Source organism: Leopardus geoffroyi, chromosome B1 (genome assembly GCF_018350155.1).
Source record: "Leopardus geoffroyi isolate Oge1 chromosome B1, O.geoffroyi_Oge1_pat1.0, whole genome shotgun sequence".
Taxonomy (NCBI): domain Eukaryota; kingdom Metazoa; phylum Chordata; class Mammalia; order Carnivora; family Felidae; genus Leopardus; species Leopardus geoffroyi.
The window spans coordinates 146557588-146573405 of NC_059327.1; the positions used below are offsets into that span (position 1 = coordinate 146557588).

The 15818-nt window shown below is 37.1% G+C and overlaps 1 protein-coding gene across 1 annotated transcript; it reads right to left on the reverse strand.

Annotated features, from left to right (window-relative positions):
- Positions 1 to 1004: 1004 nt before the first annotated feature.
- On the reverse strand, positions 1005 to 12030 carry LOC123595884 (ATP synthase subunit f, mitochondrial-like). The gene is made up of 3 exons (XM_045473788.1): positions 11737 to 12030; positions 10146 to 10150; positions 1005 to 1015 (listed from the first exon to the last, which is right to left on the reverse strand). Exon 1 carries the CDS (start codon positions 12013 to 12015, stop codon positions 11749 to 11751), a length of 267 nt encoding a protein of 88 aa, XP_045329744.1. The 5' UTR covers positions 12016 to 12030; the 3' UTR covers positions 1005 to 1015; positions 10146 to 10150; positions 11737 to 11748.
- Between the last annotated feature and the right edge of the window lie 3788 nt (positions 12031 to 15818).

Genomic DNA, 15818 nt, shown 5'->3' on the forward strand with positions numbered 1-15818 from the left:
AAGTAGGAAGAGCAGGATTTCCCTCGTCCCTCAAACACAGCTGTATTGAGGTCAGATCACTTGGAACGCCCAGGAAATCAATCTGCGGAGTGGCAGAAGGATCCCCACAGTTGAAGGGAGATAGGTTGGCAGGATCAAGGTGTGGAGGAGGTAAAATGGTGTGGGCACAAAGAGGAAGGAACCCCTTCTGTGGAGAGACAAAAGGGAGAGAAAGGCTGTGAAAGTGCAGTATCCAGTCAGCACAAGAGGAAAACCTCTCTGGACCATGGACTGGGGAATGAGAAATACAGACAGTGCCAGTATCTATTCTGCAAACAATATTAGGAGCTGAAACTCAAAGGTATCAAAAGTGCGCAACTTTCTCTGGAGTGAAGCCAGAGCCGGTGTGCATTCCTGGGGAGGAAGGAGCCTGCCGGGGGCTTGGTAGCCTGAGATGTCAGGGGCCCACTCGAGAAAGCAGTCCCCTTCCTCCAGTACTGCCCCCCCCTCCCCGCCCCAGGATAAAAGACCCTACAGGCGCCAGCCAAAGGCCTTTTATCAGCAGAGTAGAGTGACACTACCCCAGAACACAATCCACGCAGTGCAGGGCCCATTAAGACACCGGGTTCTAAATCCCAGCTGAGCACCTAGGAGGCGCAGGAGACTGGAGCAGGACAGAGTGATCACCTGCCTTACTCTGTGAGGGCTGCCTGAACAGCATGGTTTGAGATAGCCAGTCTGGGGAGGAGAGATTGGGGTGTCACCATTTTTCTCCCCAACAGCAACAGGGTGAGACGTTAGCAGCACAGCTGCCCCAATGGCAGGGAGACCTGCTTACACCAAACCCCGCCCCTCCATGCCTGGCAACTGCTTATCTACGGGAGCAGGACTGACTCTGACAGAACCAGGCAAGCAAATGGCCTCTCCCCACCAGACCAGCACAGCCACTGGTCCCAGAACACCAATAGACAACTGGTTGGGTTTTTTTGTTTGTTTGTTTCTTCCTTTTTTCTTTTCTTTTTCTTTCTACCCTCTTCTTTTTTTTTCTTTTGGAATCAGGCTCATAGTTTTTGATCTGTTTTTCATATATATATATATATATATATATATATATATATATATATGTATGTATGTATATGTTTGATCAGGCATTTTTATTCTCTTCTTTTTCCATCTTTTCTCTTTCTTCATCTTCTTTATTTTTCACTCTCTTTCTCTGGATTTAGCCTTATAGTTTTTTGATTGTCTGGTCTTATTTTCTCCTCTTTTATTTTTCTCTTTTTATGGGATCCGACTCCACCCCCCCCCACCCCCCGCTTTTCCTTATTTGTTCCAGGGTTACTTCAAGAAACAAATCAAAGCACACCTGGTTGAAGGTCCAAACATTCACCACTACAAGCAAGGAGGAGCTCTGCAGAGGACTGACCAGGAGGAAAGAGCCACCAAACACAACAACAGGGTGCATACAACATACACCAAAACCACTTCTTGAAGTGCTAGGCCCTGGACAGTGTATGACCCCCTTTTAATATAATAGTCATCACAGGTGCAGGACATATAACAAGGTTTTAAAACATGCAAAAGACAGAAACTTGGCCAAAATAACAAAACGAAGGAGTCTCCCCAAAAGAAGTTTAAAGAAGAAATCACAGCCAGAGAATTGCTCAAAATATACATAAATAATGTATCTGAACAAGAATTTAGAATAACAGAAGACTAATAGCTGGGTTTGAAAAAAGCATAGAAGACAGCAGAGAAACTCTTGCAGCAGGGATCCAAGACCTAAGAACTAGTCATGATGAATTAAAAAATGTTGTAACAGAGATGCAAAAAAAAAAAGAAGAAAAAAACCCACAAAAAACCAAAACTAGATACAGTGATAGCAAGGATGGAAGAAGCAGAGGAAAGAATAGGTGAAACAGAAGATAAAATTATGGAAAATAATGAAGCTGAAAATAAAAGGGAAAGGAAATTACAAGATCATGCAGGGAGAATAAGAGAACTAAGTGATTCCATGAAATGAGACAATATCCATATCATAGGAGTCCCAGACTAAGAAGAAAGTGAGAAAGGGGCAGAAGGTTTATTTGAACAAATTATAGCTTAGAACTTTCCTAATCTGGGGAAAGAAATAGGCATCCAATTCCATGAGGCATAGAGAAATCCCTTTTATCAACAAAACCAGGTCAACACAGTCCCTTATGTGTCTACCCTTGTAGGTTAAGGCCCATTTGTCCCTAGCTGCTTTCAGAATTTTCTCTTTATCCTTGTATTTTGCCAGCAAATAAAGCCCAAAGCAAGCAGAAGGGAAATAATAAGATTAGAGCAGAAATGAACAATACGGATCCAAAAAACCAGTAGAACAGATTAAAAGCTCATTTTTTATAAGAATAAACAAAATTGATAACCCCCTAGCCAGACTTCTCAAAAAGAAAAGAGAGAGGACCCAAACAGATAAAATCATGGGTGAAAGAGGAGAGATTACAACCAACACCACAGAAACAGAAACAACTATTAGAGAATACTATGAAAACTACTGGAACAATCTGGGAGAAATAGACAAATTCCTAGACACTCACACACTACAAAACTCAAATGGGAAGAAATAGAAACTTTGAACAGACCATAACCAGTAAAGAAATTGAATCAGTTATCAAAAATCTCCCAACAAATAAGAATCCTGGGCCAGATCGCTTCCCAGGGGAATTCTCTTAGGCATTTAAAGTAGTTAATACCTATTCTTCTCAAACTGTTCGAAAAAATAGAAACAGAAAGAAAGCTTCCAAACTAATTCCATGAAGCCAGAATTACTTGATTTTAAAACCAAACCAAGACCCCACTAAAAGGGAGAATTACAGGCCAATATCCCTGATGAAACTGGATGCAAAAATTCTCAACAAGATACTTAGCATATTGAATTCAATAGTACATTAAAAGAATTATTCAACATGATCAAGTGGGATTCATTCTTGGGTTGCATCCTGGTTCAATATTTGCAAATCAAAGAACATGATACACCACAGTAATAGAAGAAAGGATAAGAACCATATGATTCTGTCAATAGATGAAAAAAAAACCCATTTGCCTAAATACAGCATCTTTCTTGATAAAAACCCTCAAGAAAGTCAGAATAGAAAGAACATACCTTAGCATCATAAAAGGAATACATGAAAGGCCCACAGCTAATTTCATCCTCAGTGGGGAAGGGAAAAAGGGGAGCTTTCCCCCTGAGATCAGGAACACAAGAGGGGTGTCCACCCTCACCACTGTTGTTCTGAACATAGTGTTAGAAGTCCTAGCCACAGCATTCAGACAACAAAATGAAATAAAAGGCATCCAAATTGGCAAAGAAGAAGTCAAACTTTCACTCTTCACAGAATATATGATACTCTACATGGAAAACCCAAAAGACTACAACCTGTAAAACACACAGGCGCACGCGCGTGCACACACACACACACACACACACACACACACATAAAATAGTAAAACTCTACCACAAATGTTGCAAATATTAAGCTTAGTTTATGTTATTATTTTTTAAATTATAGAACTCTTTTACTCATGTAAAAATTTTTGCTTTATATCCGAGAAAGATTTTCCCTAATCAGAGATCAGATATTCACCCAATATTTTTCTCATTTTAAATACATTATTTTTTTAAATTTTTTATGCATTTATTTATTTTTGATAGAGAAAGAGTGAGCAGGGGAGGGGCAGAGAGAGAGAGGGAGACACAGAATCTGAAGCAGGTTCCAGGCTCTGAGTTGTCAGCACAGAGCCCGACGCGGGGCTTGAACTCAGAAACCGTGAGATCATGACCTGAGCCGAAGTCGGACGCTTAACTGACTGAGCCACCCAGGCGCCCCTTAAATATATTATTTTTTAAACAGTTAATCCATTCATCTATTTGGCATTTGGTACATGCTTTGACATTAGGATCTAAATTGATTCTCTTTTGGCCAATCAGCTAATGTATTTAGTTGCAGGAAATTCACTCTGAGTGTTTAAGCAGAAAAGGAATTTATTAACGGACATTGGACAAATCACAGAGTTACCAAGAGATTCAGAGAACCAGTGTGGAAGCTATGCAGATAGCATAGTCCAACACTATGCTTCATATCTGTTCTTTCTGAGTGCTAATTGCTACTCTGACTGAAACACATGTTTCTTTGGTGTAACCGGTCCTCCATTCAAAATCTAGGGCAAGTATGTTTATTATCTACTAGAGTCTGGGCATAGGTCATACCTTAGCTGGGGAAATTAGTAAACATCTACATTTTCACTCACAATAGCAGGAGAAAGTTTTTTCCTGTCTCCAACTCTCATATGGTGGAAAGATGCAGGTGCTGAAAGTATATACAGTTGACTTTTGAACAACATGGGTTTAACTGTGTGGATCCACTTATACATGGATTTTTTTTCAATATAGAACAGTAATGTACATGTTATTTTCCTTATGTTTTTCTTAATATTTTCTTTTCTCTAGCTTTATTGTAAGAATATGGTATATAATACATGTAACAAAATATGTGTTAATCAACTGTTTATACTATTAATAATGCTTCCAGTCAACAGTAGGCTATTAGTAGTTGAGTTTTAGGGGAGCCTGAAGTTACACATGGATTTTTGACTGCACATGGGTTGGCATCCCTAACCCCTGCATTGTAAAAGAGTCAACTGTAGTTTTCTTTCTTGAGACTAAAGACAACTACACCATGAAATACATTAACCATATTTACAATACACTTTTGTTTTTGTTTGTGGGGAATATTGGGTTGTAGGGAATGGGACCATGGGTATGAATATATACTACCCCTGGTGAAGAGTTCAAAATAGGATCTTTGTGTTATAACTGCTGGCTTTTAATTTTATATTTGTCATATACTAGCTCTGTGATCTTAACCAAATTAACATCTCTATTAGACTTAGTCCACCTGTTAACTGGAGATCTCAATATCCACTATGTTGTGATGATTATAACTGAAATGAGGGTAAAGTGCATCATAGCACAGTGCTTGGCACAGAATATGCACTTAATAAATGTTATCATTTATAAGTTACAATCATTATGGGTTCTGTTTCTTTCTGCTGCAGCTGGACTACTGTTTTTGCTCATCTACTTTGGCCTATTAAATATCAATGAGAGATGCAGTTCTTATTGTGAGAAGCTGGTGACAATTGCAATAGATATCATATTCAAAAATCACTTCTCTCATAATGTATTAAGGTCTCTGTAGCTTCTTCATACCACCATGGGGCCATACTTTGGGGGGTATAAGATATATAGGAATATAAGATGTATCTCAATTCTATACGACATTTTTAATTATGAAATGTTCAAATATACACAAAATTAGAAAAACTAGTTCATTGAATCACTAATTTTCACCCAGATTTTAATAACTACCCAAATTTTGCTGTATTTGTTTTATCTAAGTTAAATTAATATATGACATTTGATTGGAAGTTAGCTCTAGAAGTTTTCATAGATACATGTTTAACTTTTTGATAAGGATATTTCAGAAGTGGAACTGAAGGCTTCATGTTGCATCATGGCAGAAAGCATACATCTGGTTATCCCACTTTTATAACGCTCAGATTGATCATTGATTTCAAGTGGTGACAGTCTGATGCCTCCATTATAATTCTTATGAACACTTTTATCTAATTGTTTAATTCACTGGTGACTTTTTCCTGACTTAGGTATTACTTAAGAGGTACAAAATGGTGATTTTTCTAATTCTGTGTTTTCTTGCACGTTTAATAGTTGAAATTTCTTATCGTTTACAGCTACTTGGCTACTCTAATATACAGAAAAGCCAGAAAAAAGGCAAAATAACTGTTCTGCATTTTATTTAATAACTAACATTCAGATATTCAGAATAAGGAGTTGGTATCCTACTTGTTTTCAATGGTGTCCAGTAGGTTTTGTTTGTTGTCTGTTTATTGTTTTTTTTTTTTCTTCTTTTTTTGGTAGGATATAGAGAGGAATTTATTTGCAAGGCAAATAACAAATCACTCAATAAACTTTTATACTTTCTTTCCTGGTTTTTGTTTTGTTTTCCAATTATGTTTAGTCATATATATATATATATATATATATATATATATATATATATATATAATTTCATTCTTTTGGTGGCTGAGTAATATTCCATTGTGTATATATGCATATCTTCTTTATCCATTCATCAATCGATGAATATTTGGGCTTTCTCCATAGTTTGGCTATTGTTGATAATGCTGCTATAAACATCAGGATGCATGCACCCCCTTCGAATCTGTGGCTTTTTACCCCTTGGGTAAATACCTAGTATTGCAATTGCTGGATCATAGAGTAGTTCTATTCTTTAACTTTTTGAGGAGCCGCCATGTTGTTTTCCACAGTGGCTTCCTCGGTTTGCATTCCCACCAACAGGGCAAGAGGGTTTCCCTCTCTCCACATCCTCACCAACACCTGTTGTTTCTTGTGTTGTTAATTTTAACTCTTCTGGCAGGTGTGAGGTGATATCTCATCACAGTTTTGATTTGCATTTCTTTGATGATTAGTGATATTGCATAATTTTTATATACCTGTTGGTCATTTATATGTTTGCTTTGGAAAAACATCTATTCAGATCCTCTGTGTATTTTTAAATTGGATTGTTTGTTTCTTTGCTGTTGAGTTGTATGAGTTTTTTTAAGAATACATTTGAATATTAACCCCTTATCAGATATATGATTTGCAAGTTTTCTCACATTATATAAGTTGCCTTTTCATTTTGTTGATTGTGTCCTTTGCTGTGCAGAAGCTTTTTAGTTTGTTGTACTCCCACTTTGTTTTTGCTTTTATTGCCTTTTATTTGCTTTTATTGCCTTTCCTTTCCTATTGTATTAAATCCAAAAAAAATCATCATCAAGATCAATGTTGAGGAGGTCACTGCCTATGTTTTTTTCTAGGTAGTAGTTTTATGGTTTTAGGACTTTTTATATTTACATCTTTAATCCATTTTGAGTTAATTTTTGTGTATGGTGTAAGAAAGTGGTGCAGTTTCACTCTTTGCATGTGGCTGTGCAGTTTTCCCAACTCTACTGAAATGAAGAAGAGACTGTCCTTTCCCCATTGTCTATTTGTGGCTCCTTTGTCATAAATTAATTGACCATATGGGTGTATTTCTGGTCTCTTCTATCTTATTCTGTTAACCTATGCATCTGTTTTTATGCCAATACCATACTGTTTTGATTACTATAGCTTTGTAATATAGTTTGAAATTAGGAAGTGTGATGCCTCTAGCTTTGTTCTTCTTTCTCAAGATTACTTAGCTATTCAGATCTTTTGTGATTCTGTATAAATTGTAGGATTGCTTGTTCTTTTTTTTTTATTTTATAAAGCATTTTTTTTAATGTTTTATTCATTTTTGAGACAGAGAGAGACAGAGCATGAACGGGGGAGGGGCAGAGAGAGAGGGAGACACAGAATTGGAAGCAGGCTCCAGGCTCTGAGCCATCAGCCCAGAGCCCGACGCGGGGCTCGAACTCCCGGACCGCGAGATCGTGACCTGGCTGAAGTCGGACGCTTAACTGACTGCGCCACCCAGGCGCCCCTCTTTTTTTAATTATTTTTGGGGGGAGAAGGAGTGGATTTCTCTCTCTCTTATTAGTTTGTATATAGTTCATGGATTTTCGCCAATAGCCTTCAAAGTTTTTGCAATGCTCAGATTGTTCCAGTTGGTTAATGGGAGCCGCTCCATATTGACTCCTGGGTTCTTTGGATATGGCCTGTTGGAAATGAATTACATTGCACATGGTACAGTATACCAGAGTCCAGTAGTAAGTCATAAATTCTGAGTGTGCAGTAATTTTAGATAAATTGTACAAAAATACAGAATCACACAGTTCAAAAGAAATGTATTTGTAGTGACACATAACAGCCAATAAAATAGAAAGGATTTACTGATAAATTGAGTCCGATGAATGGACACATAGTACACATTCTAGCACTTTATCTCAATGAATTTGGTGACTAAAAAGCAATCCACAAGATACAATAAACGTTTAAAAGTCTACATAGATTATGCAGGCAATGAAATATCTCAGTAAACTTTGACGCACATTAAAGAGCAAAATAAAGTACATTTACACGAATTCTTATACAATTAGCAAAAGTATGTGAAAACAAATTATTTTTTGAAATAACTAGTACAAAATATAAAGCAAAAAATAATTTTGAATGAATTCCAGTGCCATTGTCTTCCATACACTTAACACAAATATTCTAATATATATCAGGATATTTTGTGGAGTACCTGGGTAGCTCAGTCTGTTAAGCAACTGATTCTTGCTATCCAATCAGGTTGTGATCTCACAGTTGTGACACAAAGCCCTGTGTGGGCCTCCACACTGAGTGTGGAACCTGCTTGGGCTTCTCTCTCTCTCTCTCTCTGCCCCTCTCCTGCTTGCTCTGTCTCTCAAAATAAATAAATAAATATTTAAAAAAGAGAATGTTTCATTCGATATTCATATGCAGCCAAAAGAGGAAAAATGTAAGAATTCTAATGGAAATTTGTGTTCAATGAAAATACTATGTAACAAAAATGGAAACACAGGATTTTAATTATACTCAAAACCTAGAATACAGTAATCTTCAAAATCGTATATAGTTTCAATCACAAACTTGATAATCCATCATCTCTGTAGAAATTCTTTCATCACTATCAGCAAACTACTGTTTTGTAAGTACCGTCACTGTGTCTGTTTGAAAAATCTATACCAAAGGGCGCCTGGGTGGCTCAGTCAGTTGAGAGTCCGACTTCAGCTCAGGTCATGATCTCATGATTCCTGAGTTCAAGCCCCACATCGGGCTCTGTGTTGACAGCACAGAGCCTGGAGCCTGCTTCCGATTCTGAGTCTCCCTCACTGTCTGCCCCTACCCCGATTACACTCTATCTCTTCCTCTCTCTCTTAAAAATAAATAAACATTAAAAAAATTTAGAAATATCTATACCAATTAACTTGAACCTAATTTTATAGTAATATCTCATTACTTTGGAGAGCTGGATTATAGGGATAATAAATAATAAACCTAAATATAGGGGAATAAACCCAAATCTAGTTCTGATGAGTTGTTTGGTTTATGGCTTGCTATTTTTTGTGAAAACAGCAATACAAACTTATAGTAAAGAATGTGAATTTCTTTCTTTGCTGTGATGTTTCTCATTGCTCTCTTCCCCTTTTAGAGGTAACATGATCACTACTGTGACTTTGGACTTAGTGGGTAGGTAGTCTTTGATGACCATCTCAGACCTATCAGCTATGTATGTCCTTTTAATCACAATATAAGCTTTTCACAGGCAGGCAAATTTGAAGTTTTTGTAGTTGTTGAAAATACTGTCTGTATGCTAGAAGACAGAATTGTTTTCTTCAGAGTGTCTAGATGTAGATGTTGTCAGGGGTAGTCATATATTCCCTAGTGTCATACAAATTAGCCCTGTAATATAGTGAGTTAAAAAGTCAGTGTTCCTCAAAAGAGTATACAAAACACTCTCTTTAAACTTATAAGAAGATTTAAAAAATATTATTATACAATCAGGTCACAGATCAGACCTTTAGCTTTAAACAATTTCTGATACTTCAGTGAAGTCCTTCCCATTTGGTTTAAGATGGTATGTTAGTAAGGGTTCTTCAGAGAAACAGAACCAATAGGATACAGGTGTAAAGAGATTTATTATGGAGAATCGGCTCACAGGGTTATGGAGGCTATGAAGTCCCATGATCTGTCATATGCCAGCTGGAACCCCAGGAAACTGGCAGTGTAGTTCTAGTCTGGGTCTGAAGGTTTAAGACCCAGAAGTGCTATAGGTGTAAGTTTCAGTGAGGGTAGGAGAAGATGGACATCTCAGCTCAATCAGTCAGACTAAAACACCAAATTCTCCTTTCCTTGTCTTTCTTGTTTTATTCAGGCCCTCAGTTGATTGTGTGATTCCCCACCCATCCTGGAGATGGCAATCTGCTTTACTCAGTCTACCATTTCAAATTCTGATCTCATTTAGAAACACCCTCATAGACATACCCCAAAATATGTTTAACCAAATATTTGGGTACTCTGTGACCCAGCCAGTTTGACATATAAAATTAATCACCACAACTAGTTTGATTAAGGTAATGATAGTAAGATGTATATGTACTCCCTCTGTAATTTTTTATGTCTAGACCATCCTGAGGATTTTTAAGCTCTGGGATATTTGCTAACAAATCCTGAAACTGGAACACGACCTACGTGCTCAGGACTTACTCATTCTCTGTGTTATCTCTGCAAACATGGTATTTTAGGGAAATCCAGTGACTCATCAAGTTCGATGCAAATGGATTGTTCTCAAATTTCCACTCTATAGAGTGGGAGTAATTTGTGTGAGTATATGTTCATATGCATTCTTTTTTTTTAATGTTTATTTTTTTATTTTGAGAGAGAGAGTACCCAAGTGGAGGGGCAGAGAAAGGGAGAGAGAGAATCTCAAGCAGGCTTGATGGTCAGTGCAGAGCACGATGTGGGGCTCGATCTCAAGACTGCAAGATCATGTCCTGAGCAGATACAAAGAGTCAGTGCTTACCTGACTGAGCCACCCAGGAGTCCCATTTGCATTCTTTTGGAAATGAAAGGATATCATGCAAAAATTGATGACTTCTGAGTAGAAAAACTTGCAAACAAATTTGAATTGTGTAAATAAAACCAAAAGTGAATTTTCATTCTGAGTAGTACATTCCCAAAATAAGGTTGACATTGTTTGCTGTAGCGTAGTGGACTTTGACGTAGCAACATATAAGTCATCCTTTGCCTTGAATTGATGGTGAATATTAGTGTTTTTTTTTTTAATTTTTTTTTCAACGTTTATTTATTTTTGGGACAGAGAGAGACAGAGCATGAACGGGGGAGGGGCAGAGAGAGAGGGAGACACAGAATCGGAAACAGGCTCTAGGCTCTGAGCCATCAGCCCAGAGCCCGACGCAGGGCTCGATAGTGTTTTTTTATAAGTGAAAATTTCTGAAAGTCCTGACTCATAGATGTATATAAAAGCAAAGAGAATTAAAGCTCCTAAACTTTGCTTTACTTGGTTAGAGTAAGCTGCTGTTGGAACATAAGAACAAGGCAGCTCAGGTTGAATTTGGTCACTTCATTTACTTAGTTCTCAAGGCAATGGCGTTGTCTTTGATACCATTTGCACTGCTAATGCCCTGTCAGCAAGCAATGAATTACTGATAAGGGATTACCATATCAGTATTAAAGTCCAAGAAACTGAAGAAATCCTCGGAGAAGTTCTTGGGGTGGGGGTGGGGGGGTTCCAACTCTGCCTGCTGAGAACTTGGCAATGATTTGTCAGTCTCAGCTTCATCCTGTGAAGCACTTTCTTTGGCATCTTGGTCAAAAATTACTCATGATTTTTCAGCAAGCATGACCCTGGGTGAGAAGATTTACCTCATGCACATGGCCAAAATACTTGCCAAGGAAGCCAGGCAATGAATGAGTATCTCTCTTTCAAATTGTTCTGAGTGGGGTTTTATTTTTCTCTTTTACACTGGACTTTAATCTTGTCCATTGACTTGTCCCCTGGAATGCCAATGAATGTACACTTTAAAAATATATATAATCTTATTCTACATTTTGACAAAAATTTTTTTTTTTTTTTTTGAGTATCAGTCATCTTTTATTGGACATTAATTCTGAATTAGGCTATGAAAGGATTCAAAGGTCATGGTCAGGAATGCCAAATGTGCCTCCACACTGGGCCCTCATCAGTGGTACTTGCGTAGCCGCTCATGTTTGAGTTCCTTGTAACACCGACAATAGTTGAAAAGCACATAAGCTGCCAGTACCATAGAAATCCCAGCAACGTTCCCTTTCTTCACATTGACATACTTGTTGTAATATGGGTAGTAACCTCTTTGAAATGCGCCAGCAATGCCTCTAGGGGTGAAATCTCGCATCAGTATCCAGCCTGGCAGCTCTCCTAGCTTCACATCCATGAGCTTCTTCTCTTTCACTGGTATGGGTGACGCCATCTTGGAGTCCTGGGTGTCCCTTGACCAAATTTCTTAAAAAAGTGATGCTTCAGGGATCTGGCTCTAATGAAGTTGACAGCTTTTATAGTGGCAGAAAAGACCTCTTTCAATGTTATTGGCCAAGTCTGTGATAGCAGAGCAAGCTAATCTGTATAGCAATGCATTCCAGTGTCATGGATTGCCCTTCTCTTTACCAAACAACAAAACTAGATACATTTCCAAGCATCACAGGTGCTCCATTTTGCACTAAATTCCCGAATTTTCTTTCAGTTTAAGTGTTTCTTGGCAAAAAAAAAAAATTATGTTGTCAAAAATTATGTTGACAGTCCTTGGAGTTTCTAAAAGGGGCCCTCAAAATACGAATTCTTACAGGAGTTCTTTTGTCCTTACAGAGGTAAAGTAGTTTTATCTGGTTGAGTGATGAAAGAAAAAGGTTTTTCCATCATGATTTGACTCAAAACATTAGAAGAAATGTCAGTGATTTCGTATTAGATAATAGGACTTTACAGCAACACACTTTTGATTTTAATTTTTTGGTCCACAAATCAACTCAACAATGTGTGTGTGTGTGTGTGTGTGTGTGTGATCAGTAGCCTTGTAGGTTGCTTCAAGACAAGCTTTGGTGTTGGGGCAAATTGATATTTCAGTAAAACACTATTCTTTTCAAATTGAACCTTCTTTTCATGGCAAAAGTTTATTCTGTCCTATGTAGTTTCAGGATAGAGGTCATGGAGAATCACTTCCATTTCTCTGGCTAAGAACCAGTACAACCCCCAAATGTAGGTAGCTCAGCAATATACATTCCTTATTCACCTTAACAGGTCTGCAGGTCAGCTTGAGGCAGCTCTTTTGCAAACTTCAGGGTGAGTTTGGCTTTGCTCCACCTGTTGCACATTCTGGGACCAGCAGCTTCCCAGGGCCTGATCTTTTTATGGCAGATGTCAGGGGCACTAGAGGCCAAGACAAACCACGAATGCCCTTTAAAGCCCCTGCTTGAGGCATGCTGGCTAACACTCCATGACTTCACCTCTTAACATTTTTCCCCTCCTCTTCATTGTCTTAATTATTTTAATTAATGTGGCTATATATTAAGTTTTATCAAGTAATGTGATTTGTCACACTTTATTCATTTTCAAAATGTTTGGGCTATTCTAGTTCCTTTACGTTTATATATATATATGTACCTTTATATATGTGGATATATAATGTGATCACACAATAAGGCCTGTATAGTTTTTACTCTTTGAATTTTGTCAGTAATTTTTCTGACCAAGTACATAATAGTTATGTATGTTCTCTGGATGTTTGCAAAGGAGGTATAATTCTGTTTCTAGGATATATATTTGAATCTGATCATTTTGAATTTGACATTATCACTTATATTATTAAACTTCCTTGTGACCTTAAATATGGTCTTATCTTGTTAATATAATCCATAAAGGAGAGTGATAGGTTCAAATATCTGATTAAAATTCATTTCTTTTTATTTATCAATTTTATTTTGTAATCTAATGTCTTGCTTTCTGCATGGCTTCTTTTTCACCTGATAATAATACATATATTTCAACCAGTAAGTATCATTTGGTTTGTGCCTATTTCTTATAAACACATGTATTTGGATCTTATTCTTACTTTTCTCTCAAAGCCTATGCCACTTACCTAGGAGTTGAAGCTCTTTGTTATTATATTTATATTTATTATCAAAATTTACAGCTTAAAGTTTTTTTCTCTTTGTACTTGATATGTTTTCTCTTCTATATTGCCATTGATTGCCAACTTTCCATCTTTTTATGTAGGTATAAGAGTTTGCTTCTTTATTTTTGAGTGATATGGAAGATGTCTACTCATAGTTGTGTCTATGGTTATCATGAAGTTTCCAAAAATATAATTAAGCTTCCATTTTTCTAAAAATAAAATAAACATCCCTATAGGACAGGATATTTATTCACCCCATGCACCTCTCTTTCAACTTTCTTTTTCTCTCTGTTTTCTGGTCATTAAGATAATCAGTAAATATAAATCTAGATTATTGTTAGTAATCTAATATTTTATTTGATGCATATTATCTTTAAAAGTATATTATTTCACATTTTCATTCATTATGTAACTATTTTAACTATAATAACACAACTATTTTAAACTAACTTTATGACTAAGACTTTATTGTTCACAACTAGCTCCTTGGAACCTGAATTCCCTATTTTTGAGTTTTCATTTAATTCATCCCTTGATTGGCTGAAAGGACATTTTTGAGTAATTTATTTAAGAATGGTACATATCCAGTCCATTTATGAAAGTAAAAGGAGTTTTTCTGTATTGGCTTCACATGATTGATTTCTTACCCGAATATATCTTTTTGGCAGGTCTGCAAATGCAACTTGGTTGACTTCTGAAATGTTTAGGAGACATAGTGTTACCTAGTCTAGAGTGAGATTAATTTTGTTGTCTTTTCCATCTGGCTGTCTGGGGAATGTGTGTGTGTATGAGAGACAGAAGAGGGGGAGGGTAGAGAGAGAGAACAGTGAGGGGTGAGGTGGGGGGTGGGAGAGAAATAGGGAGAGAGAGGGAGGGAGAGAGAGATTTATCCTTGTAAATTTTTATATAAATGATTTTGTTAGAATTTATCTAGGGATAGGTCACTTTTTATCATCAGTTTTGTCTGATAAATGGAGAGCATTCCTAATCTGGCCTCTTCTTAGAAAAGTTGTTTTGTTTTTTATAAACCTATAATGACTTTAATTATTCTATTTCATTAATTTCTGGGGCCTTCCTTAGGACTCAGTAGTACCTCACAGGTGGGGTCTTTGCTCTCCTTTTCCCTTTTCTCTCATCTTCTCTCTCAGACAATTTTTTCTCTTTACCTTTGTCTTCTCTGTCCTGGAAGAACTTTATTAGCTATACATTGACAGTACCTTTGACTTTTGCCATATATAATTTCCTGTCAGTTTGTGTCATGAAGATTTTAATTCTCAAGTGTACTCTTATCTCCTTGTGGAATTTATGTCTCCCATCTTCTTTTTCATGTCTGTTTCTATCTTTGCATCTGAGCCAATGGTGTCTTCTTCTCATCTTGATTTTTCCATATAAGAAATTTCTACTTTGGGGGAGGCATGCTTTCCTTTTCCTTGGTTAAATATGAAGCAGTTAGTTTCTCAAAACTAATTTCTGGGTTTTATAACAAATCATTTTCAAAAGTAGTCTTTTTTACTCTGAACCTTCTTACCTTACTTTCAACCCATGGCAGATTGTTCTGTACACTCACTCAATTGCCCATGAATGAGGAAAGGTTTACACAGACTCAGTGTTTGTTTGTTAACACAGTTTGTAGCTATTTCAAATGGCCCACTGTCTGAATAATGGGTATAGATTCCATGCCTTTTTCCCCCCATCAAAGAGTCAGCCTTTGCAGATCTTCAGGACTGAGATATATAACCTCTCTAATTCCCACTGTACAGTTCTCTGAATCTGTGAGTGGATGGAATATGTTAAATACCTCAGTCTGCAGCATGCATTGCCGTAAGTCCTCTTCTAATCTATTCCCCAGGCCACTTTGTGTTCCATGTGGGGATTACAGATTAGCAGAATGGTATCACCCATCGTATTCCTCCACTTCTGGTCAATGATGTCAGGAATGCAGTTTCTGAATGTATATAAAAAAAGAGACTCTGAAAGCGCATGGAAAAGAAAAGGAATATGTCACTGAATGCCCCACTAGTGTAGTTTTCTACAGTAAGGTAATGGCTCTTCATTTTTCTGTTTGGAACAGACCCAGCATTGAGCGTTGTGATTAGATGGTGGAAGGA

Excerpts from the sequence above, each read along its gene's own strand:
- LOC123595884 (XM_045473788.1), bottom strand. The coding sequence starts at position 12,015 with ATGGCGTCACCCATACCAGTGAAAGAGAAGAAGCTCATGGATGTGAAG.